Source organism: Mixophyes fleayi, chromosome 12 (genome assembly GCF_038048845.1).
Source record: "Mixophyes fleayi isolate aMixFle1 chromosome 12, aMixFle1.hap1, whole genome shotgun sequence".
NCBI lineage: Eukaryota > Metazoa > Chordata > Amphibia > Anura > Limnodynastidae > Mixophyes > Mixophyes fleayi.
In genome coordinates this window covers 34,863,865-34,881,907 of record NC_134413.1, presented here as the reverse complement: position 1 = coordinate 34,881,907, position 18,043 = coordinate 34,863,865, and the positions used below count along the sequence as shown (strand labels likewise).

Below are 18,043 nucleotides of genomic sequence, written 5' to 3'. Positions count from 1 at the left end.
GGAAGATGACAGTTTACATTTAAAGCTGATAACTTTGCAGGAGCATTTTCTTGGAACATGGATGGATCAGGGTGGTGCATTTCTGCTAGTGGCACAGCACAAAAGCAAACTAACAGCTTTTTTAGCTTGCAGGAGGAATGCATTTTGTGTTTTATTAGAAATCTGTGTATGGCTTGAGGTACACACAAGTGTTCAATGCATGGGAAAAGCAATTAAATTAAAAGTGACAAACCAGAAACACAAGCTGTGAGTCACGCCTAACGTACGTCTGTTTACATTTAGAGGATGAGACTAACTGACAGATCCTTGATCCAGTCTAGAGGTGCGCTTGTAGCCCGTTCTTCTTAGTACCCCGATTGTCTTGAACTGATCCTGGCTTGTGTTCTGCAATTTACTAATCTGTACCTGTTTATTGGTTTTCTTTATATGTGTCCTGTGCCTCTGGCTTCTTTTTCAGTACAGTATCTTGGTCATCTGACTCTGTAGTATCTGTGAGGGACCATAACATCCTATGTGCTCAAGTACAGCTCCCATATAGTGGATTAATTAAATGGATTGAATAAAATCTAATCTATAAAATAAATCCACTTCATGTATATACTTTGTGTTAATGGTAAACCCTGTTATCAACCATTAGTGTGTCCCTCCTCTGTGTGGGAACCAAAATATCATACAGCAAAGAGACACTTGGACAATATTGCACTGGCATCCTGCATTCCCTCCTCAGTATCAGGTCCAACAAGAGAAATTTAGGGCCCCAGTACAGCAACTTCTTGGGGCCCCTTCCACAGCCACTGAAGGGGAAGGTATACACCAAAGTGATGACACCTCCCACTACACAGGCTGGTACATCTACGTGTGCCCCACCCCCCTCTCAGCACCCCTGCTCAGTACAGCAATAGGACATCACACAAAACTTTGTACAACAACAACACAGCACCAGCACAATGCACACAGTGTGCAAGTCAACATAGGTACTCCACACACACACACTGCCAGCACAACATAACACAGATGCAACACACCCACTTGCTAATGTCAAAGCACATACTGATGGATACAATACAGCACAGGCCCAACGCACCCACTGATAGGTGCAATATACCACAACCACTCCATACACACTATTCAATATAACACAGCACAGTTGTGTTGCACAGTCATGTTGCTCAACACAGACACGCCACATACACTGCTCCAAATAAAATGGCAGCTAACACTTTGCTGGTTGGAAAAGATGTAGCTGCCATCGTTCATCATGCTCACGACAACCAGTGTTAAAAGACTGCAGACTCCATTTGTAAAATCTGAATAAATTATTACACAATTATATCCAAGCAAAGTGCATTCGGAAATTACAGGAAAATACCAACAATTGTCTTCATCCAATTTGACAAGAATGACAAAGAAGAATACAGAGTTATCTAAAGAAACGTTGGGCATAACTACTTCTACCATGATATCTCCTGTGACTCTGCCGGTAGGATAAGCAGCATGGGAGTTCTAGAAGAGTTAAGAGTTCATACTACAAATGTTGCTTCTTATGAAAAAAATATATTTGCTGCCTTTTTTTGGAGAAAAATAACAGTATGGCTAAAAAATTATGTGCCAACCTTACTTATATTAAGCAATTCACAATATAGACCACATAGCTTAAATGAAAACTGCAGCTAAAAAGTATACCTATATGGAATTTTAAGGTTCACAATTCTATATCTAAATATTTCCAAGTCTGTAAATTGGATTTGTTTTATTGGGGACACAATATTCCTTTGCACTGCTAACATTTTCAGCAAAACAGAACATTCCGTAGAGTTCATAATATCAACAGAGCAAAGGAATTGTTTGTATTGAATAAATATATCTGAATAGGTTACAAAATATTATTGTCTTCCAGGTACAGGTTTTTTTTCCTGTTTAAGGGAAAACTATGGGTAAAGGAACCAGTAACTCAATCAGTTTGGCCATAAACACAGCAACACAAAGCTGGTGAAGGTGTAGCTACATGTCACTTATATATGAAATCATGCAGAGCTAAATATTACAGGGACACACATTGTTCAGAGCTGCATGTCTGTGCCTCTCCTACTAGATAGCTTATAAATCAGAACTTAATATTAAAAAATAACTATTAGACCACAAATCTGAGACATGCAATACCGCATTATTGACACATCAGTCTGTTACATGTATGTCTTCATGGCTTACACACAAAGTGTAATATGAGGAAAGTTATCTGCTACAGACAATTTCACACTCAATCCCAATTGTAGGTGGTCTGTAACACATAGCGTTACATGGCTAGAAGTTACTTTGTCAAATCACCAATCAAGTCGTTTGGATGAGTAACTTGAATGGGAATGTTCTTGAACGTCTACAGCGCGTCAATCTGTTTATAACACTTCACATATGAACTGGGTTTTCACAAAAACTTTGCTGCGCAAAAAGGAGATGAAAAAACATCTAGAAATGTAAAAGCTACAAGATTTTATACCAGAAATGTAACCGATTTCAAAGTGTCAACTACATCCAAAAGCAGCTGGTCCCCTGGAACAAACCTGATGACATCATGTGATGTCATCCATGGGCTGGCAGTGTCTAACCACCTGCAAAAGGTCTCAGAGTTTAATGTTCAGAACCTGATGGTCAATGAAACGTCCCAGAGTCCTTACTCCGTGGACCAAGTCCATGCAGAAGATGGGCTGTAAATATTCAAGTTGCCTGATGTAGCTCCCATTGCTGGCTTTGTAGATCTGATTGGCAAGGGTTAATCAGAACCCTAGGGGAATGAGTGTCCAAACAAAGTGCACTGCTCAAATGCTGCAAGAAGTGTCCTTTCAACTTCCATTTCTGGAAAAGACAAGAGAATAAAAGGTCATCAATACCGGAAAAAATATCAGTTAAAACCAAAATAAATATAATGAATACTGTAAAATGGTTGATTCAGATCATTATGGACAGTTAAGAAAATATAGATGACTGCTATTGGCCAGTGAGTGTAGCCATCTTCTAATCTAACAAACAGACCCATGTCTAGTCGTAAGTGATCTAGTTGCATTATCTGAGTGCTGAATGGCTAAATATCATCCATATATGCCAACTACAGTACATGCAATCTCAGGCAATTCTGGGCACTTAATGTTGAACTACAGCTCCCACGATGCTCTGCAATGCAACCAGCTGGAGTGCTCAAGGTGGCCTTGTACGTATTGGAAGGGTTTCCACATATTGAAAATAGTTTGTTTTATAACATTTTTGTTTAACCAACATGTATGTATGTTTCATGATCTTATGAGAACAATCAGATCATTAACCTCTGGTGTGTTGGGGTCTATGTGCAGTTTCACTGTGTCAGTATGATGTGTTTTTCAGCTTGTGGATATCAGTCACAGAATCCGTTGTTTGGCTGACCTTGAAGTATGGATGAAGTATGGATGGCCATGCACAATAAATGTTTAGTTACAAATTATATTCTCTGTCTCTGTTTTAAAAAGTTAATGAAGCACAGCAGAGAAATACTAAACTATTATTTAGCAAAAGTTAAAACAAGGATTTTATGAAAACAGTCCACTGGCATAGCTATGGATATGTCACACTAAAAGCCAATACTATTATATAGTCTTTTCTTCTGTGACAAGACTGCTTCTGACTTGGTTACGTCCTACATACTGTGTCCTGGACATGTCTTATTGGAGAGAAAAATATTATCTGTCACTGAAGCCTGGCTCAGTAATTGAGTTTCCCCAGCTAGCTGGAAAAGGGTCACGTAATGTCAGATAGAAACCATAAGACTGATGGAGTGTTTCTTTGGCACACTCTGCATGCGATTTTGCAATATCATCTGAATTAACAGACTGGGAGTGAGACACATAATATAATACCCGCCAATATATGATAACATTTTCCAGGAATATTTTACAGACAAATCTGTTAACGTTGTGTTTTAGAAATCTATACAGACAGAATTAAATCTGTCCAATATAACACGACCACTGGACATGATCATAATACAATTCTATTATACTCTATCAAGACACTACAGGGTTTCCCAAACCCAGTCCTCAGGGCTCCCTAACAGTGCAGGTTTTCTGGATCACATGTGACATAATTAGGACCACCTGTGGATCTGTTACAATGTGTCAGTCAGTAATGAACACACCTGTGCTCCAGCAAGGAGATATGGGAAACCTGCACTGTTAGGGAGCCCTGAGGACTGGGTTTGGGAAACCCTGCACTATACACTACACCTGTATCCAACATGACCTATCCAAAATAATAACGATAATAATACAACCCTATACAGACATAGGATACTATTAATAATTTCCATTATTTATATAGTGCAACCTATTTCACAGCTCTGTGAAATCAGGGAGAGCAATTTGCATAAACCCTGATTAACAATGTAGTAGCAAACATTTAAAGAGAAGGATAGAATGCCCTGTTTAATAGTGCATGTAAATCACAAAGATGAATCTAGAGCTAGATGAAATAAAAAAATAAATAAAAAGACTGCAACTGGACGAAGATAGATGGAAGACGGACATCACTGAGATGAAGAGAAAACAAGGTGAAAAAGGGTTAACTTTTCGGGAAGGGACAGTTTAGCTAGGAAAATGAGCATGAGAAAGTATTAGTTGTTAAGAGGGGAGGAGTTTTATTTAGAGGCTAGGTTTTAAGGGACAACATCTTCTAGTCATTTGGTTTAACCTGGGGTTTGGGTCATTCCTTGTGGAACAATGGAATTGTATGTCCCAGCATGGGTTAGAGAGCCTGGTGTTATCACAGAGGCAGAGCCGGATTTAGACCTCATGGTGCCCTAGGCACCCCCCCCCCCCCCCCATCTGTGCCCCCTGAGAGCCGCTAGGCCCTAGGGAGGTGCCTAGGTTGCCTAGCGGTAAATCCGGCCCTGCACAGAGGTACCCTCAAAGTCATGGCCCAGCGGAGAGGAATGTGGCTGGACCCTCATGCTAGTTTATCTCACAGCTGAATGACTGCTGACTCTTAGTCAGTGACCTCCGGGAGCCTTCACACACATAGAAAGTTAGTTCAAATGGGCTAGGTTTAATTTAATTTCCAGGAAAAAAAGGTAATGTTTGGTTAATCAATGTTTTTTTTTAACTGCTTTCTTCATTCTGCAACTAGAAGTTACTGTGGCCATGTGCATGCACATCACGCATCAAGTGAGTGATTTCAGTATGACCAGCGTGTGCAGTGAAATCTCTACTGTGCAGTCACATGCTGCAAGTACAAGCCCCCTAGCTAGTTTCCAGCTCCATGCAAACAAAGAAACAAAGTGGCTGTTGGAGATAAAGAGTGAATAAAGTGAGGAGGGCAGGTTTAGGTTATAGGGGACCTACAAAACGAAAGCTAAAATACCAAGATAATTACAATAATTGATAAGTGTCCCTGAAGAGATGTGTTTTCAGGACACACCTTAAGCTTTGAAAGTGAGACATTAAACTGACTGGTCAAGGTATAAGATTACAGAATATAAATACAGCACTGGAGAAGACTTTGTGGTGCTGATAGGAGTATGATGGGTAGGTTACTGACAGATCAGAGAACACAGGCAGGAAGGTATAGAGAAATAAAAGAATAGATAAGCATTGTATGGGGCTCTATAGCTGATAACAAGAATTTTAAACTGTATCCTGGAAGAAAAAGGCTGCAAGTGCAGTGACGGGTAGAGAGTGGCATCATTAGTAAAACTGTTTGCAAGGAAAATCAGCCTGGCAGGAACATTTAAGACGAGTTAAAGGCACTGCCAGTTTGGTTAAGGGAAGACCAATTAGTACAACTGTAACTGATGGAAAATGAAGAGACCAGGGGTATATTTATTAAACCACTGGTTTGAAAAAGTGGAGATGTTGCCTATAGCAACCAATCATATTCTAGTTATCATTTATTTAGTAAATTCTACTAAATGACAGATATAATCTGATTGGTTGCTATAGGCAACATCTCCACTTTTCAAACCCGCAGTTTAGTAGGTATACCACAATGACTGACTGCTTTAGTGGAGTAATTGACAATTTTAGGATGGATGCAGGTAATATTTTTAAAGTTGAAGTGACATGAGTTTGTGGAGGCATTGGAAGAAAGGAACAGGAGGAGCAGCCTTGCAGAGATAGTTTCAGAGAGGAAGGACATGACAGAGGAGACAGATCCTAGACAGTCAGAGATTTTTAAAGGTACATTTAGGTTTAGTGGGCAAGAATGAGATGAAAAGGCATTTAAAACAAACAAACACATTCACATATTTACTTATTGCATTGAGATCAAACTATTTGATCACTATGCACTTGCTAGTTAATAATTGTATATTGAAAATCCCTCTGTATCAATAACCTCGTACAATACTCTGCATCGTCATTAGGTGCAACAGAAGTAGGAAGAGATGCTGTGGTGAATCTAAATTTACAATATATGCTGTAAAACCATTGAATGCCTATACATATTCTTCAAGGGTGTTAAAGAAGAAATAGCCTCATCTGAGTCTACATTTGAGACAGATGTTTTTCTTTGTATGTATTTCTAATAGGGTTTGGGGTCCTTTAAATGTGGTTGTGCAGCCAACCAAATTGTTTTTAAAAAACACAGGTGTTGTCAGTTGGTTTTGCTGCAGTGAGATCATAAGCCCCAAGGGGGTGTAGCCCGTCTCATCGTGACATGGTCATGCTCCTGTTATTAGGCAAGACAATAATTCACGGTGGCGTGAACACACTGTCCTGATATGGATAGAGACGATGTTTGGAGTTGTGCCCTTGTGATAGAAGATATTTCCCTTCCAAATATGAATGACCACGTACACACTTAATATAAATCAGGTATTACGCCATATATTCAAGTACAATATATAACCTAAAACCTTTCAGTGTTAGTTTATAGTATGATCAGGAGATATAATCTTCACTCTCAGAAACTGCACTAAAGAATGGATGGATAAAGTCTGGTATGTGGATCTAACGTTTTATGTATGATGTAGAATCCTGGCAAAGGAACTATATTTGGGATCACACCCAATCATTCTAATTTGGAATGCAGTTATGTCTGTGACATAATTGGTGCATTTCTTCTACCCACAACCTGAATATGATGGCAAGGCCTGACTATTGCTTAGTATATGTAATCTGATACACTTTCCGTATTATAATCATATACAACATGGTTAAAAGCATACTAACCTGTCTGCTGTCTTTCTGGTTGCAGGGCTCAAGCATGACCAGGGCTCCGGTGGAGAATGATGTGATAGACAGGCACTTGTCTTGCTGTCGTATTAAGGTCTCACTAAGCACCCATTCCTGAGGGGAAAATAGATTAGAAAAATAATTAATTAGAGAGTACCATACAATATAAGTACGCCTTGAGTAGAACTTAACATGTTTGGCATTCTATATACATTAGCTAAGTAGTTGAGTGCCAGCTATTGTGCTGTTATCAGTCACTGTCTGTAAAAGTTGGCTAAAAGAGGATGGTTACAGTGTAATTGAATGTAATTAATGGAACAAAATTGGGTAGAGATTTAGTGATCCTTTAAAAACAACTACAGACTGTGCACAAAAGGTATATTTTACAATCATCATCAATATTATTTATATTGTGCCAGCAAATTCTGTAGCACTTTACAATTGGGGACAAACAATAATATACAGTACTAAGTAATACAGACAAAGTGGTAAGAAGGGCCTGCTCACAAACTTACAATCTAAAAACAATGAGAGTTTGATGCATGAGGTTAAGTCTACATATTGCATTTCAGTCCAGCCAGATTGCAAAGGTAAAAGTGATTCGTATGCTATGATCCATTCAAACAGCAATGTTGGTCAGGGGGTGAGAGGGTTGTTGTCTTGTTGGAATTGTGCAAAGGTTGTAGTAATTGGGTAACCTAAGGAGGTTAAGATGGTTGAGGACTATTATGAGCTTGCCTGAAGAGGTGGGTTTTCAGAGAACGCTTGAAGGTTTGTAGACCAGAGGAAAGTCTTATTGTGCGAGGCAGGGAACACCATAGAGTGGGTGCAGCTCAAAAAAAGTTCTGTAACCAGGAATGGGAGGATGTGATGAGAGTGGATGAGTGATGCAGATATTGTGCAGAACGGAGGTGTGGAGTTGGGAGATATTTTGAGACAAGTGAGGAGATGTATGTTGGTGCAGTTTTGTTGATGGCCTTGTAGGTTAGTAGAAGTATTTTATATTGGATTCATAAAAAAACAGGCAACCAGTGTAGAGACTGACAGAGTGGCTCGGCAGAGGAAGAACGATTTCCAAGAAAAATCAATCTAGCCGCTGCGTGCAAAATAGATTGTATGGATTTCAGTCTGTTTCGGGGAAGCCCAGTAAGGAGATGATTAGTGCATGAATTAAGGTTTTTGCAGTGTCTTGTGTGAGATATGCACATATTCTGGAAATGTTATTCAGATGTATGCAACATGATTTAGATATAGAGTAGATGTGATGAACAAAGGATAGTTATGAGTCAAGGATTACACCTAGGGAGAGAGTTTGCGGGGTGGGATTTATGGTCATGTTGTCAACAGAAATAAAAAACATCAGGTAGGTAATTTCTCTTGGTGGGTGGGAATATTATTAACTCTGTTTTTGAAAGACTGAGTTTGAGTTGATGAAAGGACATCCAAGATGAAATGGCAGAAAGACAAATCTGTATAGATAGAGAACAGCAGAGGACCTAGTACTGAGCCTTGTGCGACTCTTACTGATAAAGGAAGATGGGCAAAGGTGGATCCAGAGAAATTAACACTGAAAGAGCAATTAGAATGTTGGATGAGAACCAATAGGTGCAAAGGGATAAGATAGTGTCTTGCAGACCTAGGGATTGTAGCATTTGTATGAGAAGTGAGTGGTCAATGCAGTAGAGAGATCCAAGAGAACTACAGTCAAAGCCAAAAGTTTTGAGAATGACACAAATATTGGTTTTCACAACGTTTGCTACTTCAGTGTTTTTAGACCTTTTTGTCAGATGTTGCTATTGTATACTGAAGTAAAGTAACAAGTATTTCATAAGTGTCAAAGGCTTTTATTGATAATTACATTAAGTTTATGCAAAAAGTCAATATTTGCGGTGTTGACCCTTCTTTTTGAAGACCTCTGCAATTCACCCTGGTATGATGTCAATCAACTTCTGGGTCTGGGTCACTTCTGGGTCACATACTGACTGATGGCCGCCCATTCTTGCCTAATCAATGCTTGGAGTTTGTGGGGTTTTATTTTTCCACCTGCCTCTTGAGGATTGACCACAAGTTCTTAATGGGATTAAGGTCTGGGGAGTTTCCTGGCCGTGGACAAAAATTCGATGTTTTGATCCACGAGCCACTTAGTTCTCACTTTTGCCTTATGGCAAGGTGCTCCACCATGCTGGAAAAAAGGCATTGTTCATCACCAAAGTGTTCTTGGATGTTTGGGAGAAGTTGCTCTTGGAGGATGTTTTGGTACCATTCTTTATTCATGGCTGTGTCAGTGAGCCCACTACCTTGGCTGAGAAGCAACCCCACACATGAATGGTCTCAGGATGCTTTACTGTTGGCATGACACAGGACTGATGGTAGCGCTCACCTTTCCTTCTCCGGACAAGCGTTTTTCCACATGCCCCAAACAATCTGAAAGGGGATTTATCAAAGAAAATGATTTTACCCCAGTCCTCAGCAGTCCAATCCCTGTACCTTTTGCAGAATATTAGTCTGTCCCTGATTTTTTTCCTGGCGAGAAGTGGCTTCTTTGCTGATCTTCTTGACACCGCACCATCGTAAAAGTCTTCACTTCACTGTGCTTGCAGATGTACTCACACCTGCCTGCTGCCATTCCTGAGCAAGTTCTGCACTGTGGCACTCCGATCGTGCAGCTGAATCAACTTTAGGAGATGGTCCTTGCGCTTGCTGGACATTCTTGGGCGCCCTGAAGCCTTCTTCACAACTATTGAACCTCCGATAAATGGTTGATTGAGGTTCAATCTTACTAGCAGCAATATCCTTTGCCTGTAAAGCCCTTTTTGTGCAAAGCAATGATGACTGCACGTGTTTCCGTGCAGATAACCATGGTTAACAGAGGAAGAACAATGATTTCAAGCACCACCCTTTTTTAAAGCTTCCAGTCTGTTCTAACTCATTCAGCATGACAGAGTGATCTCTAGCCTTGTCCTCGTAAACACTATCACCTGTGTTAATGAGAGAATCACTGACCTGATGTCAGCTGGTCCTTTTGTGGCAGGGCAGAGACGCAGTGGAAATGTTGTTTTTGGGATAAAGTTCATTGTCATGGCAAAGAGGGACTTTGAAATGAATTGCAATTCATTTGATCACTCTTCATGACATTCTGGGGTATATGCAAATTGCCATCATAAAAACTGAGGCAGCAGACTTTGTGAAAAGTAATATTTGTGTCATTCTCAAAACTTTTGGCCATGACTGTAGAAGAGAGTAATGGCCTTCAGATTTAACAGTGGCCAAATCATTGACAACTTTATTCAACGCAGTCTCTGTGAAGTGTTGAGAATGAAAGCCGGACTGAAGAAGATCAAATAGGTTGTTTGCAGAAAGGAAGCGTGTGAAGCGTAGGCAAGTCTCTCCAGAAGCTTGGAGGGGCATGGGAGCTGAGAGATGGGACAGTAATTTTAGAGAGAGTCTGTGTAAGAATTTTGTTTTTTCAGAATAAGAGTAATCACTGCATGCTTGTATAATGATGGGAAGATACCAGTAGAGCGAAAGAGATGACAGGTTTATATTAGAGGTGGAATAAGCACAGGAGACAGGGATCTACCAACTTGTGAGGGTATAGGATCAAGAGGACAGGAGGTAGAGTAGGAAGATAAGAAGAGGGTGTTATGAGCCGCGGCGGTGCCTCAGGCCGCCGCGACTCTCTCTGCCCGACAGGAAGTGTCCCGGCCGTCTCCATGACGACCGAGACGTCACTTCCTGTTTCTCCCTGGCCGTTGCCTAGGCAACGACCGGGATGCGCTGTGGATGTAGCGCCGCGTCCCGACATTAGGGGCAGCCGGGCGCGTGCGCAGAGCATTAGGAACAGACTATTATAATTATTCTCCTCCTGGGGCTGATCAGCTGCTAGTTTCTCTGCTTGCCATTGGTCAGTGGTAGTATATAGGGCAGGGAGGGCTTAGCCTCCCTGCCGGTTCTAGCTTCCTGTTGCCAGTTTGCTGACCTGCGACCCCTGCCTGGACTTCACTCCACTTTCCTGGGTTCTCCCTAGCCAGTGCGCACTTCACGACCCTCTGCTAGTCTGCAGCCAAGTCTGCCCCACCACTAGGGGCTCCAGTGAACACCTGACTGGCAGAGCAGACTCCGGGTTGTGCTGTACCGGCTAGAGGGGTTCCTAACAGAGGGTTGATACTTAATCTTTATTTGTGGGATAAAATGAAGAGAGAGTGTCAGAGGGTGCTGGGAAGGAAATTAGCTGATTGCTAGTCGAGGAAGATGATATCATTTCAAGTCTGATCTTATCAATCTTGTCCTTGAGATAGGCGGCAAGATCCTGGGCACTGATAGTCTCCAAATAAATATGGGAAAAGGTAACCACTGCTTTTCTGTAATTCACTATTATAGCCACTCACCTCATTTAACCTGTTTGTAAAACCCCAACATGTTCCACAGCCTATTCAAAGTAAATCATTAAAATCCCAGCAGTAATGTGTTTTAACTGCAAAATAAGTGGATATTTTGCAGTAAATATAAAAGTAAAATTAATACAGGGATGCAAATCGTTTTTTGCGGGTTCTCAAAATGCTCTTTGACAACTCTATGCATTATTCTTCTGTGATGCTGGTCTTGAAACCACTGAGAGGGGGATTCAAGGACTTAGACTATAAATTAGGGAATCTGTCAAAGTAAAGACTAAAGCTGGGTACACACTACAGAAATTTCGACCAACTTTTTATGCCGAGCGTTTTTAAATGCGATCTATGTTCCGATCGCTCGGTCCATGGACTGCATACACACTAGCCTTGTTGAGGACGATAAAGGGAAGAGCGGACGTCCCTTTAGCGACTTTTTACAGCCATGTTGTCGTGAGCAATGACTGTAATTTCGTACTCACTGTTGTTGATCGGTCGGAAGTTTATACACACTACACAGCGGAAACGAGATTGAAACGAAAATATTAAACGGTACGACCAACAAAATGAGGCGATAATCGTCCATTTGGGCAGACTTTCGACCATTGTGTCACTGCACACACTGACCCGACTTTTGAACGAGCGGTCGTATGTCGGCTGTTTGAGCCGATTATTGGACGAAAACAGTGTAGTGTGTACCCAGCTTAACTAAAGATCCATAGACTGCAATCTGGACCTCTATATAGCTAATCATTCCTGCCCGTGTAGCAAAATATCCTGCTAATCTTTATTGCAGTGTATTTTATATATACATACATACATATACACACATACACACATATATATATATATATATATATATATATATATATATATATGTATATATATATAATATAAATGTCTAGTGACATGTGTTAGTCTGTCTGTGTGTGGAAAAAATAAAACCAAGCTGCAGCGCCACCTGTTGGGCGGAGTTATACACCGACCTACTAAATTCTTAGTGTGTGTGGGGAAAAAAATTCAGAAAGGGCTGAAATTTGGTATACTAAGATGTTTTTAATTTGTTCATTTAGTTTGTTAATTGTTAAAAGTGTTTATAAAGATTTTAAAAAAATATATATATATTTCTTGAAGGAGAAGTGACAGTTGGGAGTGGTTGGTGGTTGCCGGGGGTGACAGTGGGGAGTGGTTGGTGGTTGAGGCCTGGGCTATGGCCCAAATGCATGACAAGAACCTTTTTAACACCTTAAGTAGCTTGATTTGACTAGAATGCATGAGTATCATGCACGGGTTAACTTGTGTATATGTATATGTATATATATATGTGTATATGTATATATATATGTGTATATATATATATATATATATATATATATATATATATATATATATATATATATGTATGTATATATATATATATATATATATATATATATATATGTATATATATATACACATACACACGCTTTTGAAACTGTAGGTGGTGCTATTGCTGCTTTTAGTGATTCTTCATGGATTATATCTTTTGTGCCATTCTCATATCTACAAAATAACTTTTTCTATGCATAGCAAATGGAAGAATCAAGATGTGCCAAAGAAAATTTACAAGGAAAAAAACAGCTGTAAAAGGATTTCACAGCCACCTCTAGGGAAAAATGTTAATAAAAAGGATTATAAAAAACAACAATATGCTGTAATGCTAACTGAAGGAAAATGTAACTTATGAGTTGGGCATATTTTTGTATTGAGCTCTTAGTAGCAGTGACAGCAGAGTATTTTCATGTTTCTTTGGAGTTGTGAAGAATCCAGGTTCAGTTGACACTGTTTTCTATGATTAGTATTATGTTTCTCCACCACGGAATAAAGTTGTATTACTAAGATGTACAGTATATAGCCCATTGTTCTCAATTACCTGTGTGGCAGGAGCATTGCTGGCTGTCCCCTTGCAGACCCCCACACCGGCCAGAATGTTCCCTGCTGTGTCTGGTCCATGAGACTCCAGACAGTTTCCTCCCTGCTTTATAATCCCTGTGATGACTTCCTTCTCGGGTATCCTGCAGTGCAGAATGAGGTGTGTTAGTCTTGTCGAAGTCACATAATTGGATGAACGAAAGTATATTAGTTAATATTGCTTTATCATGCAATTGCGATCAGTATGCCACCTAACACGGTGCGATGACACGGTAAAATATGCACGCATACACTCGCATACTCGCATTCTCACATTTAGTTATTTATATATTTCCTATTTATAATGGTTCCATTCCACAGTGATTTATGAGCAGATGGTATTTAGTTTATAGATCTATATATATTAAGGTTATATGTACACTTTAGTGATACTTAAGGTTCAGGTTACAGGAAACATGTCATGTTTAGTATCATTTTAATCCCCTATTCATCCACCGAAGGGATCACACATTCCATACTCTAGTTAGCGATGTTGGGGAATAAATGTTTAAAATGTTACTGACTGTGCATTGTGAATAGACTAGCTTAAACTGGTTTCTGGGTGGAAGAATCATCTAGAATGTTGACCCTCACCCTTGAAGGGGGTTGTTTGAACTGGCCTATGACCTGTTTACACTGGACCCACCTGAAGTCTGGGCCTATAGAAGCAAGCCACGTCATCTGTATGGTTTTCTCTGTAACACTGAGTGTATATATACAAACTCCCTAGGACCAGCTAGCCCAGTCATTCTCTGACCACAGTATTCTTGAGTGAAGTACTGTAGCTGGTACCAGCAGAGCGCAGCTAGCACAGGTGGGCGCAGTGGTATGTATGTATCTTTGGTATCGGCTGTACTGTATTATAATTATGTATTGAACTGCTAACTTTTGCATCTTGCTAAATAAATTATTTTGTGCTTTGGAAACACAAGAAATCGCTTAGACAATGCTTATTGGAAAGCTATAAAATTACTTTAATAGTCTATATAACAGCACAGAGGCCCACATCCCACTGATGTAATTACATTTCTATTATAAGAATGCAATTCGTATACCTTACTAGGATTCATATAAACTTCTGTGTATACATATGGCCACATCAAATGGAATGTCAGCCATGAAATCATCCGCTTACCCCTGTGACAATTATCATTCTAGTATACCTTTAACATTTAGGACCACCCTCTCTGGAATTCTGTGATTGCCCCACTTACTTTAGCTCAGGGTAGACGTTTTGCAGGTACCACTGGAATGATTTACAGTTCATCTTCTTTCGCAAATCTGCCCGTTCCGACACACTACATGGACAAGGCAGAACACACTGATGATTATACTTCTATAGGACACAGGATTGGGTAGGATGCCAAGTGTTGGATGTCACAAGACAGACTCTATACAAGTGGGTTACAGTTCCATTTATTACAGGGAGATCTATTTTATCAGGACTGTTGTATGTATTATCCGAGGGATCGGGTAAGTCACGAGAAACTGTACAGCGTCTACTCACCTCCCAAAAGATTTTCCTATGGCAGAGGGGCGAGCCTGGTAATAGTACTGCTTATACTCATCCATCCAAACCTCTGCAGTGCGCTTGGTGTTCCTTAAGGGGACAGACGATACATTTTGTAACTTCTGAAGAAATATGTATTGTAAAATGCCAGCCAGATAAATTGCTCATTACCCCCACACAGATGTTATCTAAGACAAATAATTTACCTAGCTGACAGAATATTGATGCTCTCTGCAAAGTTACAATGGCAGTGACCATATTTCTGACAGTACTAGAGCGCCTGATGAATCTGCTTTCTATCCCTAATTTCATAACATCATTGTGACAAAATGAGATGGCGAAAACCAATAAAATGACAAATGCTAAACTACTAATAAACTGATCATTTGTGGATGATGTTAGCAGCTGGTGACCTTGTAATGTTATTTTATGTGACGCATTTACTTTATAGTGTACAACATTAATATCTCTATCGCTATGACAGAAGTCAGATACAATTGATCCACAACTGTCTCGCAAATTTTGGTAGATGAACCAGTTACTGTTCTAAATGTGGCCTGTGCAGCCATTAATAAACATGCTATTGTATTCTGTATGGATTTTTTCTCTCTCTAGATTTTTTGTAAAATGGGCATCTGTCAGAGCATTGACATTATCATTAGGTGCTTACTGCTCTATTATGACAATTGCGGTATTATAATCAGTACTGCACCCACTATGTTGCCTTAGATCAACCATTTGTTTTTGTAATACTAGTTGTAATTTCTTGTGTTCTACACCTGTATTCAAAATATATAGTACACTGCACGTGTGTGCTTGTTTGTTTTACCGTTTGTCTGTGTACACAGATCATCCATCTATAAATAGATTATATTGTTTCTAAACAAACTGACAATTATTCAAAGTTATCATATTCCATGTGGGGATTATAAAATAATCTCCATTACAATGGGGGAAAATATTGATTCATTATTGAAGTGCATTTGAGTCAGTGCACCTTCTTTTGTCATTGTTCATCTCCTGCTTGTCCATGTGTACACTGTTTAAAAGTGTGCTGATCTTGCTGCATGCACTTATACTTGAAACAACACAGGAATAACAATGGTTTTATTTACCTTTTACTTTGAAAAGAGACTTTTATGGAATTTTGTTTTATGCAAATCATTTTTTTGTAAGAACCTAGTTCTCCTGTGTTCTCACTTACTGATCAAAAATATTACCATCCTCAATGATCAGTGAGTATGACAAAGATTACCACCCTCAGTTTTCAGTAACAGTCACAAACATTACCATCTTTAGCAGTCAGGGAGTGCAATAATGCTCACCATCTTCTATTGTCAGTCAGTGCAACAATGATTACCACCCTCAGTTATCAGACAGTCTAGCAATGAATACCATCCTCAGTTGTCTGTGCGTCACAATTGTCATCTTCACTTGCCAGAGTCACAACAATCGCAATACTCTGCCATTAGTGATTGTTACAATGGCATATAATCTCTGTTATCTGTGTCACAATGAACTAATATCAGCATTTAACTAATGTCACTGTGATTACTATCTTTCTCCATCAGTAGGCTGTCATGAGTGCCATGGTTATTTGAAAACATTTTTGTTTATAACTGATGTTTTGCTGTAAATGATGATCTGACGTGATGATCACTCGCATTCTTATGCTTGACGACTAATGTGAGGATGTTCAAGGACAGCACGGTGGCTCACTGCGCTTCTGTCTCACAGCACTGGGATCATAAGTTTGTTTCCCAATCAGGGGCTTATCTGTGTGGTTTCATACTGCAAATATATACTCGTGTGTGTGTGTGTGTGTGTGTGTGAGATTTAGACTGTAAGCTCCAATGGGCAGGGACTGATATGAGTGACAAATATTCTCTGTACAGCGCTGCGGAATTAGTGGCGCTATATAAATAAACGGCGATGATGATTCAATGTACACACACATGGTCACAAACCATTTATTATTACATACTTGATATAGGTCAAAGCATTGCCATCAGGAAATTCATATGGGTGTCGCTTCCTGAACACGTGACCAACACGGCTGCAGGGAACGATTTCTAAGCTACCTCCGCACATCCACACACGGAAGGAGAGCTCTGCAAAAGAACAGACCACGGAGACTCAAGAATGGACAGTGTGTTAAAAGCAGCAAAAGAGCGAAGGGGTGTCACGTGCAAGGCACAAGGCAAGGAATGGCTTCAAAAGCGCACCCCAGGGATATATGACCACACTCCATTGTGATGCAGCAACTCCCCTTCCCCCATGATCCCCATGGTTCAGTTTGGAGCTGTATCTCAAATATCTTCAGGTTCTGATTAGCTAATGAAATGCATTCAAATATTTGTGAATGTTATGAACCTTTTAAATGTATATTTATTAATGTCACATAAAGCGCTTCCTAAAAATGAACATCTTTTCATTAAAATACAGAAAATTCATTAATCAACATTTTGAGATACTCAGGCATAGAAAGGGTTAATCAATTTCCCAATCTGGGTAAACTGTGCACATTTAACATTCGGCAGTGTACAGGTATGGTGCTTTAAATCTGTCTTATTGCCAAGTTAATCAAGCCTCATAAAATCACAGCCATACACAGGAGGCAGCAGTTTCACCCACACACTTGGTACAAATCACGAGATTTATAGGGAGACTCAGGCAGATAAATAGTTTAGAGAGTGATTCATCCTTATTTAATGGTGCAAGTAATAAATGGGTCCAACTGGCAAATTTAGATACATTTTTCTCCTTTCCACCATTGCAGAAAAAAAACAACAACCTTTTAATTTAGTGATTACTCATCAGAGCTCAGAGCTGCAGAATAAGTCGACGCTATAAAAGTAAATAATAATCACAATTTACAACTTGTGTGTATGATGACAGCTATTACCTGCAATCATAAGGAATATGTACAGTGGAAAAAGAAAAATGATGTACCTGCCTATTCCATTAATAACAATGAACAGCTTGCTGACCAGTGAGAATCTATA

The 18,043-nt window shown here is 39.7% G+C and overlaps 1 protein-coding gene across 1 annotated transcript in view; it reads right to left on the bottom strand.

The window, feature by feature from the left end:
- Positions 1 to 1,297: 1,297 nt before the first annotated feature.
- GALNT16 (polypeptide N-acetylgalactosaminyltransferase 16) overlaps positions 1,298 to 18,043 on the bottom strand; it is a 76,969-nt gene continuing 60,223 nt past the window's right edge. The window contains exons 10-15 of the mRNA XM_075193175.1: positions 17,023 to 17,149; positions 15,036 to 15,128; positions 14,743 to 14,826; positions 13,491 to 13,632; positions 7,188 to 7,304; positions 1,298 to 2,850 (exon numbers count right to left, since the gene is read on the bottom strand). Of these exons, the coding sequence (XP_075049276.1) occupies positions 2,713 to 2,850; positions 7,188 to 7,304; positions 13,491 to 13,632; positions 14,743 to 14,826; positions 15,036 to 15,128; positions 17,023 to 17,149 (701 nt within the window). The 3' untranslated portion in view covers positions 1,298 to 2,712. The remainder of the gene's footprint in view (positions 2,851 to 7,187; positions 7,305 to 13,490; positions 13,633 to 14,742; positions 14,827 to 15,035; positions 15,129 to 17,022; positions 17,150 to 18,043) is intronic.